We start from the raw sequence: 26264 nt of genomic DNA, 5'->3' as shown, positions 1-26264 counted from the left end.
CTACTGCTACTATTACAACTACGAACCACAGCCCTGCTACTGCAAACAGTAACATCAATGCAACAATAATACTACTCCTACCACGGCTATTACTTATTTGTACTCATAATACTAGTAGCAATATACATTCAACTCACATGCCACTGTAACAGCAGGTCTTATTACGGTAGTAAAGTTTGCCAGTCAAAATTATTGAGGATTCTTCTGTTCTATTGTCCTCCTTCATTTCTCCGCGGGTGTCCAATAGGAAGTTAATAAGTAGGCATAAATTCAATCGACGCTCAGAAACTTCTTCACCAAACTGTTTAATAATTCACTAATCTTCTCTGGGGCTATGTATGAATGAGTGGCACTGGGAGGCGACATTCCAGACACCTGACATTGTTATGCAGATGTCCACAGCCTTTTTTCCCCCTCCTTGCAGCAAATCCCACACTTGTCCTACTGACACAAAGCACTCCTGTGAGTGACACTTTATGTTGACACACTCAGGTGGAACGTGTGTTTGTGTGTGTGTGTGTTTAATAGAAAAAAAAAAAGAAAAAAAAAAAAATGGGTGGTGTGGGGTGGGGGGCAGACTACTTGGATTAATGATGTGCTTGAGCGGGTTCACAAATGAGATGGCCCAATGTTTGTTTCCTAGGACAATGTGGTGTATTGATCGAAGAGCTTCAGGGTATCATTCTAAATGCCTCAGCAGCCCCTTTGCCTACACAATACCACCGCCCCGGCGGTACTTCTTACCTGAGCATGCCTCTTGTTTTTCCATGAATATTGACCGGCAAAAGCCTTACGCGTCCGTGCCTGACTCGGCTGCTGGTGCCAAGGAGGTGACTGTGAAACATTCATAAATATTAATCAGCTGCGGAATGGTGATTGATTGACCCTACCACTGACTGGCCTACATCCCACTGCAACTGCCACTAATGTTTATTCATTATTTGGCGAGAGAGAAGAGGGGTCATTGAATGGATTGGCATTCTACGTTGGGTCTATGTCTGCAGCTTAGTGATAGATAGAGCTACTTGGATACTTTCCCAGTGTTGAGCTCCTTCTTATGTCCTCTCCAATGTTGCACTAGTGAGGCCATAATTGAATCTCACAAGACTGGTAATTCTCCCTGGTATTATGCTCTGCTAATACAAGGAAGGGAACATATATAGTACTTGAGAGATATTCTCTATTCCCATGAATGACTCCAAAGAAAAAAAAATATTAATTAAAGACAGTGGAAATTAAATGATAAAGAAATGGTGTCAAATATCTGATCCAATACAGCTTTTAAAATTACATGAACTAAGTATAAATTTTACTTTAAAACTTGTTTTCTCTCATATTGGGTAGTATTTGACAAAAACAGTCTAGAAAACAAACCTGTATTAGTCTGAGCAATACACATTAGTGGTCGCTAATACTCTTAGCAATGTTATTTGCAGTTTTTTATTTAACCAAAATGTACATGTAGGCCTACAGAAAAAAAAGCTTCATCTTAAATGGACACCTTCTCGTCATATATAGTTGTGACAAGAGAGTGGTACATAATGTCTCTAAATTGGGCTATACGTCAGTTAATCACTTGAATTATTATCCACTTTGTGCTCTGCTCCCTCAAAGAGTGTCCTCCCACTGGTAAAGTGTTGAATTTCATCTTATAAATAAAAAAAAACAAAAAAACAAAAAATACAACTGCAACTGAACAACTGCATAAGTAGACAACTCCCTCTTTTCTTGACTGTCTGCTAAGCTCTTCCTCAGAAACTGCATGAAATAATTGTCTGGATGGTCATTTGCCTTATTAAAGCGTAAGACAAGGTTTTTGATCAAGTGCATCCCAGCGGAAATAATCTTGTTGAACAATTTGAAAAACAAGAACAGCAAAAAAAGCAAAACTTAATGAAACAATTTCATTTTTATGATTTAGAATAGTGTAGAAAATCCCACTAAAAGCCAATATTTCTGGGAGGTAGGCAAAATAGCTGTTGTCAGACATTTTTAAATGCTAGTACTATTTTAGCCAATCATTTGTCAGTCTTTCAGACGACCTACTGTAATATGCAAGTCTATTGGAGAAATGTTTTAATGGAGGCTGGAATCTAAGCGGGCTATTGCCTGTTTCATACAAGGAGAAAGGAGAATACAGAGACAGATTGCACAGGCACAGAAACTATAAAGGGTGTGTGCCGATTTTCTTAGCTATTGTTTACCTGTTTCGAGTGAACCAGTCAGTGTTTATGTGCTGTCATGTACTCGGAAGTGGAGGGGAAAGTGGTGTAAATTGTGTATATACAGTGTATATATACCGTATATACAGTGAAGAGCAGAAGTATTTGCACCCCTTGTGATTTTGCAAATTCACCCACTTAGAAAATAAGTAGATGTCTGAAATTTCAATCACAGATGCATTTCCAATCATAGAGACATACCATATTGGCCCGAATATAAGACGGTGTTTTTTGCAGTGAAATAAGACAGAAAAAGTGGGGGTCGTCTTATATTCGCGGTCTATACATTATACCCATTCACGATGCTAGATGGTGCCAGATATCATTGAAGCGATGTTCTGTCATGACAGATCTCAGCTACTAGTTTAACCAGTTTGCATTACTTTATTGCAGTGTTTTTCCTTATTCAGATTTTTTTCAAGACTACAGTTACAGTTAGACTTCACTTTGATAGTTAATGCAGTTATTGCAATTTTGTTGTTTTATCACAATAGATTGGTTTATTTACATTTCAAAAACCAGAAGCCATTCATTTACGAATATGATTGCACATTAGTTTACATATTTAAATGTTCAGATCGTAAGATTTAAATGAGACAAAATGACATGCTTTTTCTCTCAAATATGTTATAATCATTTGTTTCAGAAGTACTGTAATTATTTTCTATATAAAAATTAATTCGGTGTTCAAAAAGTCTTTTTTCAAACTTGAGTCTTGAAAAAGAGGGGGTCGTCTTATAATCAGGGCCGTCTTATATCCGGGACAATGCGGTAATCTAAAAAAAATAAAAAATAATCAACGACAGCCCCGAGGCCTGATAGATCAAAAAAAGATTTGTGTGGAGGAAAAATCCCTGTTTCCATATGTGAAAACCTGGTGAAGAACTACAGAAAGCATCTCAACTCTGTTATTGCAAACAAAGGCTTCTGCACCAAATATTAGCACTGATTTTCTGAGGGTACAAATACTTATGAACCCCAGTAAATTACAAATAAATGTTTGAAAAATCATATAATGTGAGTTCCGGATTTTTATTTTTATTCATTTGTTTTTTAGATTATGCCTTTATAAGTGGAAAGGCATCTAGGATTGAAATTTCAGACGCTACTTATTTTCTAAGTGGGTGAATTTGCAAAATCACAAGGGGTGCAAATACTACTTCTGCTCCTCACGGTATGTACAAGGGTTGGACAAAATAATGCAAACACATAATCACCTTGTAGTCATTGAACATAATTGTTAAAGGATGGCATGAGGAACATTCTAATCAAGTTTAGCATCTCGTATGGCTGGCACAATCCCTAGACCTCAACATTATTGAACATTTGTGGTCAGTTTTAGAGATTCAGTTAAGACGTCAATTTCCACCGCCATCGTCTCTAAGACTTAGATGGTATTCTAACCGAAAAATGACTTAAAATTCCTTTGAAAACAATTCACAAGTTGTATGAATCAATATCACGGAGAAAAAAGGCTGTAATTGCTGCAAAAGGCGGACCTATACCGTATTAAATTAGTTTTTGTTGATTTTTTTAAAGGTGTTTCTATTATTTTCTCCAACCCCTGTATATAGCAAAAACCTGGAGAAACATCAGACCCCAGCCACCCACCCTACCAGGGGTTAATACATACTGTGGGTGTATATTTCTATCTTGGCTAAATTCCAAACTTGTCCTATATGCATGTGTGATACATCATTGGAAAGCTTAAAATCTCATATTTTTTTGGGGGGGGGGGGGGGGCATTGAACAGGAGGATATTTAAGAGAAAAAAAAAAAGTTAAACCCTTAAACCTTTACTCAAGGTGAGGGCATGAGAGAGCATGATTGAAGACACCATGATTGTGCAGCTTATTTGTTGATTCATTTGGGTTAAAAGATGCCACTTTATTTGACAGCGGCGTCATATGACCGTCATAATTATGACACTATCATGTGCATTACTGAATGCTTATGACATATGTCATTCAGTGTGTTCCGGAATTATGTCACTAACTCCCTTTATGTCCAGTTCAGATCTTTTACATCCATTCAAAAGTGAGATAATGTGCCGTATGACAATAAAAGACATCTATCATCAGCATTCTTTAATGCTCAAGACCAGTGGTCCCCAAACTACGGCCCGCGGGCCGGATACGGCCCGCCTACACATTTGGTCCGGCCCCCTGAACAATACCAGAGAGCATTTAGATTTTTTTTTTTTCCCCAATAATGTTATTTATATCCTGGCTTTTTTTTCTGTGAAGAACCCAGAGAGGGTTATTTGGTCATTATCTATTTAATTAATAGTGTTATTGTAGGAAAGCCCCATTGCATGTTTGTGCTTTAGTTTAATTGTTGCTACGCTGGCCGTTTAAGAAAAGCGACGCGTGCACGAGTCACTTTCTCTCCTCCCTTCATTGGTGCACACGAGTTACTGTCTCTCCTCCCTTCACTGCCGGTGTACAACGAGTCACTTTTTCCTCCTTTCACTGCCTGCGGTTCGTTCCTCAAGCTGCCGTCCTGTTTAGTGGCAATCCAAGTGCTGTGTGTGAATGAGAGAGGTGGGTATATTGCAGAAGTGTGCCTTGGCAGTGCATAAACACGTTTGGCAGATGAGTTAACTGCTTAGGGTCCCTTATATTCGTTAGCCGCCACGAGCTTACCGTTAGCCGCTAGCTCGCTAATGCTAATCGTTGGCCCCTTTGGCTACATGGTGAAGGCTGAATTTTGTTTGTTCCCAATTCACTTATCTAAATTGTTAGTTATTTTCCTGCTTAATGTCTATGCTCATTATTGTGAATGATTAGCATTGTATGCATTATGTAAGCAGTGTATTTCATTTATATTATATTTAATGTTGTTCCTGTTAATTTAGTATATGTTTATAGGTATATATATATATTATATTACTGACATGTTATATGGTTAACTTGTATTCACAGAAACCACAATACAACAAAATAAATCTTACTCCTTTCATCATCATTAAAGGAAACAAATAAATCCTGAACGTCCCCTGTTGATTCTCTGATCGGAGTCACAACTCCATAGCATCGCCGGCTTTATACCACACACCCACAGAGGGATCCCCAGTCAAATTAACCCTCTTTTCCAATTTATTATTATTATTATTATTATATAATATATAGGGCTGTCAAACGATTAAAATTTTTAATCGAGTTAATTACAGCTTAATTAATTAATCATAATTAATCGCAATTCAAACCATCTATAAAATATGCCATATTTTTCTGTAAATTATTGTTGGAATGGAAAGATAAGACAAGATGGATATATACATTCAACATACGGTACATAAGGACTGTATGTGTTTATTATAACAATAAATCAACAAGATGGCATTAACATTATTAACATTCTGTTAAAGTGATCCATGGATAGAAAGACTTGTAGTTCTTAAAAGATGAATATTAGTACAAGTTATAGAAATGTTATATTAATGTTTTCGATTTAATAAAATTTGTAAAATTTTCAATCAAAAAATAAACTAGTAGCCCTATTCTGTCCTCAATGTGTGTGAGTACACAAATTGACAGATAGCGAACATAAGTTCCAAAAAGAAATCAGACGGCGTGGCAAAGTTGCATGGGCTTTACTGAAGTCATCTCTTTTTGACAGGAGCACGTTTCTTGTATTTTTGTAAAACTGAAAATAACAAGGCAATGTGTCAATAACTTGCATAAATCACAAAATAACATAACATGTACACACACGTGTCCATTTGAGCAGTAGCACTAGCCAATTAGCTCACAAGCATCTAACAATGTAACTGCATTTCACCATATATGTGAACAAATTCAAATACACATCATCAATAACTATCTAATGCACATGAATATAAACAAAGGAGGAATATAACTCACAAGCGATGCATGTATTAGACACAAACAGTGTGATGGGGCTATGAGAACTGCCACTGAATACTGGATGCGGACGTTAGCTGGTCTGAATAGCATTGTCTATTAGTGTGAGTTTGCGTCGACATATAATTACGTCAGAAAAGCGCGCCGAAACCCAAATAATCAGCTGCACTGAATCGCCAGCAGAGGGCGACATTACGCCACATAACATATGCAAGTCACACCCAAGCGCCAGCAGAGGGCGGAAAAACTCCATAAAACACAATTAACAAGTTGGCCTTTCACTGTACTGACATTTAAATCTGTCTGAGCGGGCGTAGTGCGTTAATTGCGTCAAATATTTTAACGTGATTAATTAAAAAAAATAATTAACGCCCGTTAACGCGATAATTTTGACAGCCCTAATAATATAGTATTGTTTTATTTACTTTTGTTCCGGGTAGAATCCAAAAAGGGTTATTTGATTGTGGCTTTCTGAAAAACAATACTATTTTACATTTAGGCACTCCTGCAATCGTCACACTTTTTCTGTTACAAACTGACCCCGGGCCCTCATCAGAGAAGGGAAAAGTTATGTCGCCCCCACAGGAAAAAGTTTGGGGGCCCCTGCTCAAGAAAGTGTCATGTCATAATTATGATTGTCTTATGACAGTCTAATGGTGCCACTGTCAAATAAAGTTTTACAAAATACCATATCTAGTGATTACTGAAACAACTGGAACAGTAACTGAAGAAATAATTTGCACAGAACATGAATTTTTATTGTTATTTCAATCTGTTGCACTGCAATGCATGCTAGGAGGCATGTTGGACATCAATAGTTTTGACAGCAGGTGGCAGGTTGACTGTCTCCCCCAAGAGAGAAGTGATGGCCAAATGAAGCTTCTTGAAGCAATGAACCAATTTGCCGCAAAGCTTCATGGTGTTTTATTTGGTCTTATGACAGTCTTATGATTCCGCTGTCAAATAACGTGTTACCGATTAATAATTTTTGGGGTAAATATCCCATAATACAGTGAGGACAGCTGCAGGTCATAGTCCAGTGAGGCTTATCTGTAAACAAATGCCGTTTTCATGTCAAAATTTGTGGGTGGCAGCTTATAGTCAGGTGCGCCTTATAGTCCAAAAATTATGGATTCAATTCGAGTAAGCAGCGAGTTGTTAGCCAGGTTTCTTGCTGCTATAAATACAAAATTTCAGACCATCTAATATTAGTATCAACCATTTGACAGTTTCATAAACTGACTGTGGTGCCGGAACAGCAGCAGCACCCTGGCTGAAAATGGTTTTAAATATTAATCAAAATCGCCAGTCAGGGGTAATGGGTCGAAGGAGGGGAGGTGGAGGTTCGGGTGCAGTCCTTGTAACGTACAAAATTTACTAAAGTACGGAACAGCTCATTTTAACATCTATGTTTTATAAAAAGGGCCAAACAACAAAATTATTGGACCATTTTCTTTGTGGTTTTATGTCTTCTGAAGGTTTCCCCCTCATCGACAATGCCATGAAGAAATAGGGTGGAAAACCGTGATGTGGGGTCTTCAGACTTTCAATAACAGGCATCTCCATGCCACAGAGAAGTTGTTACATTATAAATTGTCTATTGTTTTTTTTCTTATTTCAAAGCCATTTTCCTTTTCTTAAAACAGATGTGAGAATATTCTTCGACTTTTAATGGCGGGTGGGAATATCATCTCATCACTTTGCTCCTTGTAAATATTTTAGGTCTTATTCATCTTGGTATGGCAGATTTTCATCTTGTTTTCGGTGTGCACATTTATATGACGTGTTTGAAAACCTTAGTGTGCTTTATTTTCCAAATAGAATGACAACCCGCAGGGAAATTCCTTCTCTTGCATAAACAACTACTCTACATATTCCTCACATCATATTCAACAGCACCGTTTAACTTATTAAAAGCTTTTTGGAAGTTTGACGAGCGCAAATAAAATGATATATTTAGTAAACTTATCAATTTAGCACAAAGAGGCCAATGCAGAAAAAGTCCTATGCAGAGAGTGATTGAAGAATGAAGAGTGTTGCACATTGAGACATGAGGGATGTGTTTAAGATGTCGGAGCCAACAGTGCTCCCTCCTGGGGTGATCCGACAGAAGACACATAATCAATACCTTTTGCAAATTTAATAACCTGAGTTTCTATTTTTTTTTTTTTCTTTACTTTGCCGCAAAATGAATGTCAGTTTCAATCGCAAAAGTGACTCTTAGCATAATTGTTGTTCTGCAAAGGAGCGCCTCCCCTTCTGTCATGCTCGCCTTAAATGTTCAAACTTTTCCATCGTCTAATTAATTGTTTCTACTTTGAAAACATCAGAGTGACAGGTAAACCAGAGGGAATTATTTTATTCCCTTTTCCATACCTCCATTTCTCCTTTAAGTTAGCTGTTATCAGGGTTTTCAGCTCCCCGGAGAGAACTGATAAGAGGAATCACATCTGTGTTTGCTTTCACTCCATGATGCCTGTCAGGAAGCGGAGGTGTGAAGAGAAAACAAGAATGCACCAAATTGTTTCGAGTTACTACGCTCCTGAGCATTTGAATCGTGTTTAGAACATGATGTGTAATGAATATATGAATTAAGCCTGATGAGGCTCATTGTAGTCATTTGGTGGTTTCCCTTAACTTTTCCCCCTCTACTGACATGAATGAGGTGTATCATCTCTTATCCAACATGGTGAAAGACACAGGCTCTGAGGCCTACTTCCTGTCTATCCTGCAGCACCTGCTGCTCATCAGGAACGACTACTACATCAGGTAAGTGTTGGCTGATGGAAATGACTGATTTAACATGAAAACTTAAAATCTCTTCATCTCTAAGTAGTAATTGGCCATTAACAGCCATTCTTACAACAACAACAATCTATGCCCCACCCCAGAAACAACATTTGTTTGACTTATGTCAAGATACAGATAATACCTCAAATAGTGCCCTTCACGCTCAAGATTTGACGTCCACTGAACTGTTACAACGGCCTCTTACTCACTTTATTTTTCAATAACCAAATAAATAAATTGTTGAAAGACTAAACCTAAATCTTTGCTCAAATAGACCCGTTGCCCCAATTGTCTACTTAAATGCTGTTGTATGAATGCCTCTTCTCAAAGAAATACCTGTCATTATGATATCTTCTGTTAATATACCTTTTCAAAAAGGGACCATCGCTCTCGTAGGTGCTTTAATTAATTGGCTGACTTTTATATGAATATAATTTCTGAAATTGACAACTGCTTTTTCAATTAACTCTTCCTTGATTTCACATCTTGAGTCAAAGGCGTAGTTTTGGTCTCAACTTTGGTCGGGACGCTATAACATCATGACCTGCATGTACACTTTTTGCTGGGGACGGGACTTTAATAAGAACAAACAGATTGGGTGAACGGGTGTCAGGGCTACATTTCTCACAAATATGAACCTAATTAATTTATAGGCTGATCAATGCAAAATAAATCTGTATTGACTTAAACCAGACATGTCCAAAGTCCGGCCCGGGGGCCGAATGCGGCCCGTGGTCAAATTTCATCAGGCCCCCAGCCTCTGTCATAAAATCAATAACGTCTGTCCCGCACACAGACTTAATAAATTGGTCACCAGTACTGAGCATATGAAGTAGTTTACACACTAAATGCTGCTCCTCATTTACCCACTAAAAGGCAGCAGCACTCTAAACATTAGCCCATGTGAAACTTTACTTGCAATTTTCTAAAATGGCGACAAACAACAACAAGTTGACTGCGATGGCAAACACTTCAAGGATAGGTGGAAATTGGACTATTTCTTCACTAAAATACGCAACAAATGTCTTTGCCTCATTTGCAAAGAGACAGTCGCTGTTTTTAAAAAGTTCTATGTGAGGCGATATTACCAAACAAGACAGGCTGACATGTTCGACAAGATTACAGGGAAGATACGCAGCGAAAAATTGAAGCAACTTGAAGCTAATTTAATTTCAAAGCAGCAGTATTTCGCTAGAGCCCGAGAGTCGAAAGAGAACGCCACAAAGGCTAGTTGCGAGATTGTTAAAATTATTAATTAAAAAAAAATAATAAAGCAAATGTGACACACAGAATGGCTAGCTAAAATTTGCTTAAATATATTGTTCTACGTAAAGGACGTCAGGCAAGGTCGGCCCTCCACATTTTTACCACACCAAATCTGGCCCCCTTTGCAAAAAGTTTGGACACCCTTGACTTAAACTAACTTTCATATGTATTGGTTTAGGTGATACACCGTTCGATACAAACATTTTTTTTTCAAAAATTTCTTAAGAAATATTTTGAAATATTTTGATATTTTTTGTTTTGTTTTTTTTTTTAGCAAAATTTAAATATTTGAACATAACTATTACTTTATCATCATACACATTAAATACAAACTTGTTAATAATATCTATCTAGGAATGGAAAAAATAAAGTCATTAGACCACTCAACATTGTCTAAATAATTAAATTAAATATAACTGAAAAAAATTCTTAGTCAGGGAATAACAAAAAAAAAAAAAAAAAAAAAAAAAAGAAAAATGGAGCCTTCCTACAGGTAAAATACTACTGCTTTTCTCCACAAGCAGAGCAAAAAAAAAAAAAAAAAACAGCTCTTTTGGTCTGCTTTAAAATCACATAAATAAAATAAAAATTGTGGAGAAGGTGGTTAACCTCAAATCACTACATTTCTCACAGTTTAATTAACATTAACGTAGGAAACACATACAGGAGGAGACACACTTCTCGCTAAGCAGCTTCCTACTTGAGTTTTGCAGGTTACCAAATTTACACAGTCCAATGTAATGCTAACTCTGATGCAGGTCAGACTTTCAGTAGCAAAATAAGTGGTGTGTTCCTCACCTCCACAACATTGACATATTTGTGTATTGCATTGCATTGCATTTCTGTCAGGGCTGTGAGTGCGTGCGTGTGTGGGGGGTTGGGGGGGGCTCATGTCATCAGCCAATCAAACGTGTGTTTGAGGAGCAAACATAGACTGGCACATTCAGCAAGTGAAAATATGTAAATGTAAGTCCAAACATGAAATAATTCACTTAATAATGGTAGTGTGAATTATATCCTTATTGGAAGACAATCTAAATTATCTATATAAGTGAACTCATTATATAACAAAATAAGGTTGCTTAAAAGTTTATCTCTTTTGAGAATCCTTTTGAGAATCCTGAAAAGTTGGTAGCATTATGTCCCTACCGTCCCTATGCAAACCTACGCCATTGTCTTAAGTGGTCTCCACTGCCTTGTCTCAGTTACGAGACTACAGCATCAATTATTAAAATGACAAACACTAAAATGACCACCAACAACAAATATCTCAAATAGGCCCTTTTTATGACCTAAGATATTGCATGGTCTCAAATAGTGGCTTTCACTCAAAGAGACTTCATGCCCTAATCAATTGCCTTGTTCCCTGTCTGCTAAAATAATTACCTCAGTTGAAACAGACATAGCCTTCTTTTTTGGTGACCTCGACCCTAATAAACTCTATGCCTCTAATAATTTCCTGGTTTGACGTTCACTCCAATAAGCAATGACCTGACTGCTTAGTGAAACACATCCTTATTTAGTGATCTCTACTCAAATAGATGACATAACTAAATTAGTGATCACATTTTTTACCCATGTATTTGTAAAAAAAAAATCATCATTATCATGGAATTAACACACATCAACAAATCACATTGAAAAACATATGATTGTTTCAATTGTAAACTATTGCTTTCAATTACAGTTGTACCTCTACTTACGAATGTCTATGCATACAAACATTTCACGTTAAGAAGCCCAACGGGAAAATATTGCCTCTTGTTACGAAATAAATTTCAGGATACGAAAGGCAAAAATACAGTATGGCTGGTACTCGCAGCTCCCATAGTCTACTGCAGGGGTTTTCAACCCAGTCCTCAAGGCACACTGTGGGTCCTGGTTTTTGTTCCAGCCGATCCAGCAGAGACAGTTGAACCAATGAGGCTTCTGCTAAAACAAGCCACACCTGACTGCAATCAACTGATTGCACTTGTAAAACACCAGATTGGGGAAAAAGTGTTGTCATCTTGTTTGGTAAGAATGAAATCCTGCACCCACAGTGTGCCTTAGTGGAATAGGTTGGGAACCCCTGGTCTACTGAACGTAACATACTTATCACTGCTCTGCCATTGGCCATTGCCTAGCATTTCTGACATCCAATTGGCTAAGAGGGACCTCTACTGTATGTGTATGTTTGTATCCCAGCACCCTTTTCATTCCCTGCCTCGTGTTCTGACAGCTTTATTGTGCAATAATCTAATTGTATCATGTATTTGTGACAGTGCTGGCCAAAAGTATTGGCACCCCTGCAATTCTGTCGGATAATGCTCAATTTCTCCCAGAAAATGATTGCAATTAAAAATGCTTTGGTAGTAATATCTTCATCTATTTTGCTTGAAAAAACACAAAAGAGAATGGGAAAAAAAAAAAAAAAATCATTATCATTTTACACAAAACTCCAAAAATGGGCCGGACAAAAGTATTGGCACCCTCAGCCTAATACTTGGTAGCACAACCTTTAGACAAAATAACTGCGAACAACGGCTTCCGGTATCCATCAATGAGTTTCTTAAAGTGCTCTGCTGGAATTTTAGACCTTTCTTCTTTGGCCAACTGCTCCAGGTCTCTGAGATTATAAGGGTGCATTCTCCAAATTGCCTTTTTGAGATCTCTCCAAAGGTGTTTTATGGGATTCAGGTCTGGACACAGCTTGGTTTCTGGTACCAATCCTCTCGAGAAGGGTTGGACTCTTTTCCACGTTGCCCACGGTGAGAGGGGCCAAGCAGGTGTGGGCATATCTATTGCCCCCCGGCTTGGCGCTTGTACGTTGGGGTTTACCCCGGTAGACGAGAGGGTAGTCTCCCTCTGCCTTCGGGTGGGGGAACGGGTTCTGACTGTTGTTTGTGCTTATGCACGGAACAGCAGCTCAGCGTACCCACCCTTTTAGGAGTCCTTGGAGGATGTGCTGGAGAGCGCCCCCTATGGGGACTCCCTCTTTTCAACACTCACATGGGCAATGACAATGAAACCTGGAGGGGGGGTGACTGGGAGGAACGCCCCCCCCCCCCGATCAGAAACCGAGTGGTGTTTTGTTATTGGACTTCTGTGCTCAGCACTGTTTGTCCATAACAAACACCATGTTCAAACAGGACTCATTGCTGGCCACTTTAGAAGTCTCCAGTCCTTTCTCTCAAACCATTTTCTAGTGCTTTTTTAAGTATGTTTCGGGTCATTGTCTTGCTGGAAGACCCATGACCTCTGAGGGAGACCTAGCTTTCTCACACTGGGCCCTACATTATGCTGCAAAATTTGTTGATAGTCTTCAGACTTCATAATGCCATGTACATGGTCAAGCAGTCCAGTGCCAGAGGTAGAAAAGCAACCCCAAAACATCAGGGATCCTTCGCCATGTTTGACTGGAGGGACTGCGTTCTTTTCTTTGAAAGTCTTGTTTTTTTTTTCCTGTAAACTCTATGTTGATGCCTTTTCTCAAAAAGCTCTAGAGGTTGAGTCAACTTTAATCAATTTTGACTGGCTGCAAGTGTGATGTAGTTATTGCCACCACCAGTTATGTGCCACAGGTAAGTCACAAGTGCTGTTAAAAACACCAATTAGAGAAGCAACACATGATTTTTCAAAGGGTGCCAATACTTTTGTCCGGCCCGTTGTTGGAGTTTTTTTGTAAAATGATAATGATTTGTTATTTTTTCCATTCTCTTTTATGTTTTGTCATTGCAAGCAAAATAAATGAAGATATTACTACCAAAGCATTTGTAATTGCAATCATTTTCTGGGAGAAATTGAGCATTATCTGATAGAATTGCAGGGCTGCCAGTATTTTTGGCCAGCAGTGTACATATTTTAATGCATTTTTATGCATTATAAAAAAAAAAAAATGTCTGATTTCTGGGGGGCTTGGAACGGATTAGGGCATTTAAATGGAAAACACCTCTCTACTTACAGAATTTTCAAGTTACAAAACTATTTCCAGAACCAATTAATTTCCTAAGTAGAGGTACCACTGCACATTGATTTCGTGCATTTTATTCTCTAGCATGCCTTTCACCTTCAGAAGTTCCCACTTACTCCAGTACAAATACTAAAAAATAGAAAACGAATGAGAAAAAAATAATTGAGACTGGCTTTATATTGTTACATGTTGCCAGTGCAGAACATGTAAAACCTAGTTATGGGTACTCAAAAAGAGTGCTATGAAGGGCGTGTTGCAAAATGAAATTCTTAAATGCCGCTTAAGCGTTTGAAGAGAAAACGTGTCAATCATCGGACCGGATCGAGTGACACTGATGAATTCACTGCTGCGTCAGGCATTTTTTGCAGACAGCAGACTTATAAAAAGAACGTCGAGGTGCGAGCAGATGATGAGAGGAGGGAGATGAATTTATCATAGACAAGTTGGTCTATAAATAATGCATCGCTCATCTATAAGGAGGAAGCGGGGAAAATGGATTCACATTAAAAAGCTACAGCCACTTCTACCTCGGCGTTAGTGGTCGTGTACCTTTCTCCAAGCCAGGTATAAGTCATCTGCAACAGTGAGGATTTTTTTCAAAGAAATAATATGCTAGCAAATCTGTCATTTTCGATTGTCTTTGTTTAGTTTGTTGAACTGTTACTCACTAGTTTACAAATTCATTTTTTTTCTTGATCTTATTTTCGTCATGCCTAGCACTTTCTCCTACACTTTACAGCCAAAGATAAATGTCAGCTTTACAGATGCCATATTGGTTTTGCTTTAGGTGAAGCATGTTTTGGTATTCATTCTGAAAACAGTGGAACCGTGAAACCTAGTGGCACCATCTTAAGCATGTTTTTCCCTAATGGGGAAAAAAGAAGGTGTCTGTTCAGAAGTGTAACATTAAATATATATTATTTGGGTTAGGGTATCGATTAGACTAGATGTTATTTGAGTGAATGCTGCAAGTTAGCAACTAAGTGACAGCTTGAATCATAACTGATGTATTGTATATGTATTTGGAGACACTGTCTAAATTGGGCCAAAAAGCATTGAAGTGTCGTGTCGACTGTCATTGATGTGAGCTGTTGCGCTTCCCTTGCGGGCTCGGTTTATTTTTGATAATTAATCTCTCAGTGCAAGCCTAATGAATGAGAGCACATCAAACCCGCCCTGTAAATATAGAGCAGATGTGCTCTTTTGGAGCCCGCCGATATGGGGATTATAGTGGATATGTGGAGCATTGCTGGATCAAGTGGCTGGGATGGCGCTCGGCAGCAATTGGAAGTGGAGGTGCCAGAGTCAAAAAAAAAAAAAAAAAAAAAAGAAGAAAAGAGGTGGGCAATGATGCAGTGGGACATATGCTAGCTTTTTCGGAACCCGGCACTGCCCACCGTGGAGGGGCCTGACAGTTCTGGGTCACTCGCTCTGCCACTGCGTCCGCTTGGCGGTGGCAGAGGATGGAGGACGGCAGGAAAATAGGCCGACATATTGAGATAATACCGCAGAGTACATGGGTGACAGTTGTAAGCCGAGCGGCACCACACTTAAGCCAAACAAGGCGACACTGGCAAGCTTCATCCAATCACGAGTGGGCGAAGCTGCCAGCTCAAGCATTAATGTCAGGCATTCCATGCCTCTTTCATTTTGTATTATTTATTTCATTTTTTAAATAAGATCACCTAAATGTTTATTTTCATTTCTCTGTGCTTTAGCTCAGACAGTTGTGATTTCATATGTGTCTAATCACAAAATTTTCAAGATTTGTCCTCAAACAAGATGCCAACTCTCTAAGACATAGTTCATTGATTCCAGTTTTTATAATAAACCTTAATGAAATGAATCCTATAAATACAAATGGATAACACTACAATACTACTATACTTTATCCTTTGTAATAACCAAATGTTAGTCTGGCTAACTTTAAATGACAAGTTATATGAAATACAGATACATAGTTGGATAATATATTTCAAAGTATAATTTACAATAATTGAAGTCAAAAATATACTGTATTATTGTAAAAATAATTTCCTGATAACTGATGTAATAGAAATACTTAAATATTTTTAAATTATAGATTTGAAAATTAAGCAAAATGAATGCACAGAAATCTTCTCATAGTGTGTTTGGGGGAAAAAAAACAAAACAAAAACAACACTTAGTAATAACTTGTTTTTCTCTTTAAAGGGTACCACGGATGGAAAGATGCCATACTTAAAATATAAATGTTAGAATGAGTTATAATATATATGCATAATATGTGTATGTACTAGTATAATATGTAATATATATATATATATATATATATATATACATACTAGTATGTTTAAAAAAAAAAAAAAAGTTATAATATTTGGAAATCAAAAACCCTCTTAATGTTTTCGTTTTAATAACATTTGTAAAATTAGTTAAACTAGTAGGTCACCATTGTTGTTGACAACACAATGCACTCTAGGCGGTGACGTCACTGGGCGGCGCTGCCGGGCTTCCACAGTGCCAATCTTTAGCTACATAAACATTTCATCGGTTCTGCCCTCCGATTTGAACCTGAGCGGAAAAGTGATGAGCAGGACAGCACTGTCGATATTTCTTTCACAAAACGAGCAGCAAAAGCAATTAAATGAAGGTCTCCAGCGGGATTCAAACCCACATTTCCCGTGCGACAGACGAGCGTGTAGACCGCAGGACTTTACTTCCGCGTGATGTCGGAGTCATGATTTTGATTATAAGGAACTATTCGTTCTCTTAGATGAAATCAGTGACAAGTCCTCAGATGAAAACCAACAAATCTGTTACAGTCCGCAAATGTGGAAACAAGCTGAAAACATTGACATAGGGATTGCATCATCGTGTTGATTGAACACATAAAAAAAAAAAAAAAAAAAAAAAAAAAAAAAAAAAAAAAAAAAAAAAAACACGCGATTACGAAAAGGGAGACACAAAAAGGGTCTGTGACGGTAAGTCGGGATCAATAAAATAAATAAATAAAAAACAACAAGGGAAAACCGCGGTGAGAGGCAGACGAACGGAAAAACCAAGGCAAAGATGCAATCACAACAAGGGGTCAAGAATAAAAACTGTCAAATGGAAGCAATTCAATATCTCGGCAAGCCGCTGAGGATCGATTTAAAGACACTGCTGATGAGCTGAAATTACTCGTTGAGAACTCATCCCACAGCTCTGTAACAAAACAATCTGACCAGCAGCTGAATGTGACAAAATAATGCCAGTCGTCATACTAGCTTCACTTGCTAGCTAGCACAGCTATTCTCCCAGTCCAGACCAACCACGTCATCACCCCCAGCGTGCATTGCACACAAAAAAGATGGCGCCCTCCGTAGGTCAAAACATGTACTAAATATTACAAAGTTTTAAATCAATGGCAATGCAGAATAAAGTTAATAAATTTGGTGATGTGTCCGTAAACCGGGGTCTCCGGGGTAAAACGGACAAATTAAAAATATTCCGGGGGCATGTTGCGCCGTGAAACTGCAATGGCAGCACATAGACATATTGTTCTATCAAACACAACAGTTTTTTGGTCTTAAAATACAGCAGTTTGTGTAAAAGAAGGGGGCAACAGGAGAAACTGCTTTTTCAGTATTGTTTGTGTTTTCCACCATATATATTTTCAATATTCACTCCAAACTTTATCAGGAATTAAAACTTTTAGCATTAGGAATTTTAAAATGAACTCCGGGGTCAAAGTCGAGCTTAGAAAATCATTATTTCTCAGTTAGGATCTCATTTTAAATGGCAATCTATTTGCTAAATGTCACAAGCAATTAAAGTTGATAGTTGCGCCACCAAAAAGGTCACGTTCGCCTGCCCGTTCCTGCATGTGGACTCAAACACACAAAACACACAGCTGGATAGCCGCACTAACCACTAACTAGCTGACATGTTTTCTCGGCCGTTGTGCTTTCAATTACACACATTACACTGATTAGATTTACATATCTCTTTTTATGGTTGCTCTAATTGGCAAAGATGATTGCAAATTACGCGAGAGGGCTGGCTGTCACCTTGAAATGGTCACACAAACACACCCTCGACCTCGGCGCACCCATTATCTGCTCATTTCATGACGGAAGTGAAGCAAGTGATCAAATTTAACAAGCCATTTTTTTTTTTTTTTTCTCCCTTTTTTCCTCGACTTGGCATTTTGTGACCTCTGGAATGAATGGAGGACTAATTTATGCTTAATTAGTCGTGTCGGGATGGTGTCTATCATATATTCTCTGTGATTGTTCTTTTTTATGTTCTGTGACCTGCCAGGCCTCAGTACTACAAGGTGATTGAAGAATGCATCTCCCAGGTGGTCCTGCATCGAAGTGGGATGGACCCCGACTTTGGTTACAGTCGACGATTAGATGTGGACTTCACCCATCTGATTGGTATTTTTCTTCTTTTTCATTAGTGGAACTAATGGATGTTTTTCAAATTAGAGAGTGGTGTGCATTTCTTTAGCATTAAACACCCACAAAATAGCCTGAAAAGACACAGGAAATCCAATATTTTAGTAAAAAGCATCTGACTGATATGTGAAAGATTGTAGCATTTTCTCATTCTAGCTTAGCCACTCCAGAGCCCAAATATCTAACAAACTGCACGTAATTTGTTGACATCAACTCAGTCTAATTAAATCCTCACTAACTTGAAGATTTAGCCTAATGTAAAAAATCCTTAACTTCCCCTTTAAGACAGTAAAAATGAATATGCCGCAAAACACTCGTGTCTTGAAGTTCCCCTCTGACGCCCCCAATTTGGCCAATTTTCAAAATTGTCCGATATGCACGTGTGATACATCATTGGAAAGCTGGGGGAATAAAAATTTTGAATAGGAGGACATTTAAAAAATAATAAATAAATAAACAGCGAAACCATAACTGGAGGTGAGAGCATGAGAGAACATAATTAAAGATGCCATGCTTTTAACGAGATATTATCGCATACTTACCTTGTTTCGATCCAAAAACTCCATGTAGCATGTACCACCGAGTGTCAAGACATTGATGTGAATGGCCAAAGTTGGATTTTATGGGTGAAACATGGTAATATAACTTGGGTCCATGATGCAGAAATCACAGACATCAAGGAGTGGTCGAGATGTTGTTTTTTTTATATTTACCCTTTTAAACTTTTTTTTTTCTTGATCAATTATTTGTCATTAACATATCGAGGAAAATGAGACAGTAATAAAAAAAAAAAAAAAAAAAAAAAAAAAAAATTAAGCTATAGTTACGAGGTACATATCCGTGACTTTTTTTTACAGACATTTTTTTCATTGTGACATCATTTGTTTAAAAGTTTAAAATGTGCAAGTGAATAATTTTTTAAAGTCATTTTTTTAAGCAAAATATTAGACATCAATTAATGATTTTAAGCTAAAAATGACAAATTTTGAATAATTAACATAATTACTTACCGTCTTTTTATTGCTGCATTGAAACAAAAGCGGTTACGCGACATCTGTAAACAGGGGTTTCCAGGGTAAAACGAACAAAATAAAAATAGTTCTTACTTAATGTACCATGAATCTGCTATGGCAGCATATAGACATATTGTTACAGTGTTTCCCACAGGATTTTAGGAGACTGTGGTGGGAGGGTCTCTGACCAGTGTTTCCCATAGGATTTTTTGAAACGGTGGTGGTGGGAGTCGGAGTCGGACAGCCTCACCATGTCGTGCCACGGCAATTTTTTTTTTTTTTTTTTTTTTTTGTTCATTATTTTTTTCCCCCAAGAAGAACCATAACAAAGATATAGTTGAAATATTTCATTAGCGAGGCTAATGTTATAGCTCTCAGCTACGGTACATGTATGTAAAATGCGTAGCTGATTACAGCTACGTTACCCTATGTAATAATGCGACTTTTTTTCTCGTAGCAGTAGTATGACTTACATCTCGTAGTGACTCAGGGTTGGCTACCCAAACTGTTGAAAGAGCCATATTTGACCCCCCCCCCTGCCCCCACCAAAAAAAAACTGATACAGTATGTCTGGAGCAGCAAAAAATTAAAAGCCTTGTACAAGCCTTATAATTATCAATACTAGCTATATTAGCCTACTATAAAAATCACTAAGTTGGCTAGAAATACATAATTAGCCTTCATGATTAAATGTTTATTTTCCCTGCAGTGGATCCTAAAGCACACCACGTGACTACTCTGTTGTACGATGCTACCACATTTAACTTCATTACAATATTAATGAATTGAAAGAATGTTTGTGTCATGTTTGTCCTCCTAGAAATCCTATTAAAACAAAAAATATATTTCCCTCCCCCATCTTTTTCCATTAAAAAAAAGACAAGAAAAGAAAACCGCTCCGAAGCAGCGCTAAAGAGCCGCATGCGGCCCGAGAGCCGCGGGTTTCAGACCGCCGTCGTAGTCCTCCTTTTTCCTTTTTATTTGACCCTCATAAGTACTACATTACCGCAACAATAACAGTCCTTCTGTCAACTGACCCATTTACAGGACTGGGGGAATTCAAATAGCCGTGTAAAGACTTTTACTTGATTCGGTGAGAAGGTGAATAGTTTTTTCCCCCGTTGTTCGTGAACTAAATTTCCACACAAACGCACATCGAGGTACCATTAACTTAGCAAGGAGAGGTATGAGAGTCATTTTTCGAGTGTCCCAGAGCTCGCGAAATTGGGGGGGGGGGGAGGGGGGGGTCATTTGTCCAAGTTTCGTCAGCCGTAATTGTCTGAAGTTGGCGCACCGGTGTTGTGCCGAAAAATAGCCACTCCACGCGAAATGTCCCCCCTGACGGGAGCGCCCACACGTCACTCGTATAAACAGCCTTTTCTTACCAATCGATGGACATGGAAACGACGTTCTTGTACCGTGAATACGTATCATTTTACTCTGCTTGAACTAATAAATATTTTACTGTGACCAACGCTCTGAAAATAGAGCAAGGCTTTATTTTGGGCCCCGCCTCTCCGCGCAAGTTCAATCAAAGTTTGCTTTCCGTCCAAGACGGCCGTCCACCGCTCACTTTCGCCGAAAAGTCCGATCCAAACTATTGTAATGCCCCGGATATGGGGAAGAAGGAGAGAAGTCTGTATTTGCTTACCCACTTGATTGTGGTAACAATAATAAAGAAAAACAATAACAAAATAACAGCGGGCTGCTAAGACATGCGACCGCTATCTCTCGCTATCTCGCTCGTTCTCCCACTCTTCCTAATCGTTCCCCTTGCGTCTCTTAAATAAATAAATAAATAAATAAAATACTACTCTAAAATGCTACTCTACTACCTGGTAGTAGAGTGGAGTGGGCTACAGCTGTGTAATCGGCTGACTGACGCATCTGATTATTATCTTTTTTTTTTTTTTTTTTTTATCGGCGGGGGGGGGGGCAAACGAGACTGTGGCGGGCCCAAACGAGACTGTGGCGGCCGTTCATTTGTGGGAAACACTGTGTTCTATCAAACACAACATTTCTTTTGTCTTAAAACACAGCAGATTGTTTTAAAGAGGGGTACAAGAGCAGAAACAGCTTTTTCAGCCTTGTCTGTGTTTTCCGCCATATGTTAACTAGTGTTCATTCATTTCTGTGTATCCTGACAAAAGTTCCTACATCCTACTTTAAGATATGAGACAAATCACTAACGTTTTTCCTATGCGTGAGAAAACGCCGAGGAGTCTATTCTTGTTGACTACACCCGTGCAATGCATCTTAAAATGTGATGAAACTGATTTTGGTGTTAGCACAGCGCATGACAGTGGATTTTGGAACTTACAGTATCTGTGTACTGGTGCAGAAAACATGAACAGAATGAATTTAACTCTCTGAATGATTGTGTGTCATATTATGTGCTGCTTATCCTCAAATCACTGTATATTCAACACAAATTGAAATTGTTTTGTCATGTTTTTTCTAAAATCAACCACTGGCGGCAGCTCAGGTGGGGTGTGGGTGATGGAGTGTCATACATGTACATGAGTGATCAATCAGGCAGTTTTGAAGTGCCCATTTCACTTTGCAGATCTCCCAAGCCAAATTTATCGTATCTGCATGGCAATCGGTCTTGTTGTTTTATTAAAATTAGAAATATAACATTGGGGGAAAAAACAAACAAATAAATAAAAAACCTTCATATGAAAGAAAAAAAAAATCCTTGTCAGTGGTATTATCGTATCTGCATGGCAATCGGTCTTGTTGTTTTATTAAAATTTGAAATATAACATTGGGGGGAAAAAACAAACAAATAAATAAAAAACCTTCATATGAAAGAAAAAAAATCCTTGTCAGTGGTAATATAAAACATAAAAGTAATAATGCACAAAGGCGGTTGTAATGTATTCATAAATGTTTGTGCATACACTGTACATTTGCAGATCAGTGTGTGGACAAATCCAAAGTTGAAGAGAGCGAGCAGAAAGCTGCCGAGTACTCCAAAAAGGTAAGGCATTAATCACTTCAACAGGGCCCTTGCTTGGCCAAGTCCTATCAGGAAAGTCTTTTCTTCCGCACTGTTCCCAGACAAGCTATTGATTTTCCATGCCTTAATCAATACCTGGCTGCGACGCTACATGATCCGTATCAGCATTACAAGAATCAATAGTGGGGTTCTGATTTGTGCACAGTACTAAGCCGCACTTAAATTTTGTGCAGGTGTTTTGATGCGTCTTTGCTTCGGAGAGAGGCCTCCTTAATGCACATTTCATTACAAGTACAGTGGAGATCGACAATAAGTTTTGTTACATTGGTTGACTTCCAAATTGTTTTACAACCCCAATTCAAATGAAGTGTTAAACATAAAAACAGAATACATCAACCCCTATTTAATTGAACACACTACAAAGACAATATATTTAATGTTCAACCTGATAGACTCATTGTTTTTAGCAAATAATAATTGAGTTTTATGGCTGCTACATGTTCCAAAAGAGCTGGGACAGATATTCTTGTACACTAGATGTTGGTATGCACCTGAAAGTTACTTGCATTCCATCATTAATTAAAAGAAGAACATTTTTTCTACATGCCGCGATGTCCCTAAGGACATTGATATGTTAGATTCTGACATATAAAACTATTTACAGTATAAACGTTTATTGGCATACGCTTCGGCATTTCCTTCACAACAAACATAAGTATCATTTAGTGAAAGCACAACAAAAATAATATTACTATCTCTCAAAAAAATAATGTTCACAAAAAGAAAAGCTGACATTCCCAATCAAAATAGCTATGCAAAATACACAAAAAACTTACTCAGACTTTGGTCAAACTCTATTCAAACATTTTGTTTAGCTCAGCAAATACACTGGATGTCAATATTTAGTCACAATATACAAACTATCAGTGGTCTCGAACGTTGTGAGGACATCACTCAAATGAATGTGTATCACAATAGACCCAGTCTTTTAAAAAAAAAAAAAAAAAAAAAAATCCGCGGCGTCAGTCGAGGGACAAAACACACTCATTGGCTTGATTTCGAAGTCATTTAAAACTCGCCATTGACACCTTGTGGTGTATTTCAATCACTACCTTAAAGAAACTGTGGAAGAACGGCTGTGACGTCACCGCTCGGTGACGTCAACAATGACGAGCTACTAGTTTATTCTTTGAAAACTTTATAAATTTTATTCAAACGAAAACATTAAGAGGGGTTTTAATGTAAAATTACTATAACTTGTACTAACATTTATCTTTTAAGAAATACAAGTCTTTTTATCCGTGGAAATCCTTTTAACAGAAAGAATGTTAATAATGTTAATGCCATCTTGTGGATTTGTTATAATAAACAAATACAGTACTTATGTACAGTATGTTGAATGTATATATCCGTCTTGTGTCATATCTTTCCATTCCAATAATAATTTACAGAAAAATATGGCATATTATAGAGATCGTTTGAATTGCAATTAATTACGATCAATTTATTTTTAAGCTGTGATTAACTCGATTAAAAGATTTAATCGTTTGACAGCCCTAGTTATAACATAGAAGGTTTTTTAGATCCCCATATCTTAACAAGCCTTTTTTGTTAGTCTTTGGTAAAATATATGTAAGACAGTGTTATTGTAAAAATGTACGAAGGCTTCAGAATTCTATATTTGCATATATGAGTATACTGCAGTTTGTTTGAGTTTATGTTCTACTACATGTACATTAAAACGGTTTCAACATTTGAAGGAATTGTGTTTACTTCTATCTCCTGCACAATCTTTGGATGGTTAAAAAAAAATACATATACTGTATACGTCACCCCAAAAAAGAAAGAAAGTATTTTTTATATTGTTTAATCTAACACGTACATATATATATATCGCTCGGTAGAAAATGGCGTCGTTTACCGCTTGCAAAGTAGCAAGCCGTCGTGATCCGGTAGCCCGTCACACTTGGGTAGTGATACAGGCAAATGGGGAACAAGTAGGTGCCATGATTGGGTCTAAAAAATGCTTCCCTGAATTGCTCAGTCATTCACATGCAAATATTGGGACAAGGTCATCTCTTTGTGGACACATGTATGAGAAATAGTCAAATGAATTAAGAACAATGTACGCTTGCAAGGATTTTATGGATTTCATCATCTATGGTACATAACATAATCGGAAGAATCTGGAGAAATCAATGTATTTTTGCGGCAAGGACGGAAAAACATACTGGATACCTGCAATCTTCTGGTCCTTGAACGGTACAGAAGAGAGATCTATAGGTAAGAAGTGAATGTCACGGGTGCTCTTCTACTGTAAATGCTAACTAATAGCTGCACTGAGCAAACACATACTCATTCAGCACTCAAGTGCATTTGAGAAGTGCACGCTATCAAGATTTGTGTTGGCACCAAATCACTTTTCGGTTTTGGTACTCCAGTTTTGGTGAACAAAACGTTTTGGACCATAACCAAAATAACATTTTAATAACATTTTGGCCGAAAAATTTCGGCCACCCAAATGAGACACACCTATTTCAATACCAAAACACTACATGCTAAGCATATCGAAATCCACTTAGCTTCACTGCAGCCCACCTAGACGTCATATGAAAACTGGGCCCATATTGTAAAACAATTTTAAATTGAGATAAGGTGAAGCCAAAAGTTAATGCATTCATGTAAGAATTATTCTTAAATGTTGACATGGATCAGCTTCTGCCAATGCTTCTTTTTCTTTTCTTAGACGTAGCATTGTACCAGCCCAGTACTTGAACCCTGCTGGGCTTGTGAAGTCATTACGCTGACATGTCTTGGTATTATGCAAAGGTTAAATCCATCAGCATGTACGAAAGCTAAGTCTGAAACAAAGATAAAGGACAACAGGACTCTCGGGTGATGAAGACCACGAATAGACTGCCTTCGTTTTTGGTGTCTGTTGATGTGCCCCGAGGCCACTCTCCAGAGACACCCCACTGTTCGCCACCCTCCGCCTCCTTGTTTTCGTCAGTGTGCGCACGTTGACATATTTGTGTCCTCTTTACTGCAGTTTGACGAAGAGTTCAGTGCACGGCAGGAGGCTCAGGCTGAGTCTCAAAAGAAAGAGGAGAGAATCAAAGAGTTGGAGGGGAAGATCCAGACCCTAGAGTCTCAGGTAAATCCCACAAAAATACAACCTTACAACCCGAGTGGAAAGCTTTCTGCAACTCTTTAAGATGCTCTCTAAGTGGATGTGGGAGCATTTCATTTAATAATGGGCCAATCTCCTTAAGTCAGAGTTCTTAATGTGGCTGAATGCCGGTATTGAAGCTTTTCCTCTGTAATTCTATCATCTTGAAGGTGGATAGCATTTCTTTTTAACCAACTTTAAAAACATTTCTTCCTAGGTAAAACCTTCAATTCTGCGTGCCAAAAAAATAAATAAATCTCATTTTAACCCAGTTGGAAACATTTTAGCAGTGCCTTGAGACGAAAGAACATTAATGGAATTTAATGTAAGCCAATATTGAAAGAAGAAAGCATGACTGCACACCCTTGATGCCTTCACATCCAAACTGACACACCACTCTCACTTCGTGATTACTGCCGGTGCCCTTTTATTGTAATGTAGTCATTACAATCGAAGGCCATGTCTACACGTAGGATCAAAAATAATAACTTTTTCTACAGTTTTGCCAATCATCCACATGCACACACATACATTTTGCCATTGAAAGCGAGGGTTCTTAAAAATTCAGACCAAAGTGAAGATGTGCAAACTCTGCATTTG

At 38.0% G+C, this 26264-nt stretch overlaps 1 protein-coding gene across 8 annotated transcripts in view; it reads left to right on the top strand.

Moving 5' to 3' along the window:
* Positions 1-26264, top strand: part of diaph2 (diaphanous-related formin 2) — a 647336-nt gene that overhangs the window by 243151 nt on the left and 377921 nt on the right. For all 8 annotated transcript variants that reach the window (XM_057849926.1, XM_057849922.1, XM_057849923.1 and 5 more), the window contains 4 exons: positions 8741-8857; positions 18381-18499; positions 22452-22516; positions 25545-25649. In XM_057849926.1, the coding sequence (XP_057705909.1) occupies positions 8741-8857; positions 18381-18499; positions 22452-22516; positions 25545-25649 (406 nt within the window). The remainder of the gene's footprint in view (positions 1-8740; positions 8858-18380; positions 18500-22451; positions 22517-25544; positions 25650-26264) is intronic.

The sequence above is a fragment of the Corythoichthys intestinalis genome, chromosome 11 (assembly GCF_030265065.1).
Source record: "Corythoichthys intestinalis isolate RoL2023-P3 chromosome 11, ASM3026506v1, whole genome shotgun sequence".
NCBI lineage: Eukaryota > Metazoa > Chordata > Actinopteri > Syngnathiformes > Syngnathidae > Corythoichthys > Corythoichthys intestinalis.
The sequence above is the reverse complement of the archived record's forward strand: the minus strand, read 5'-3'. Positions and strand labels throughout refer to the sequence as shown.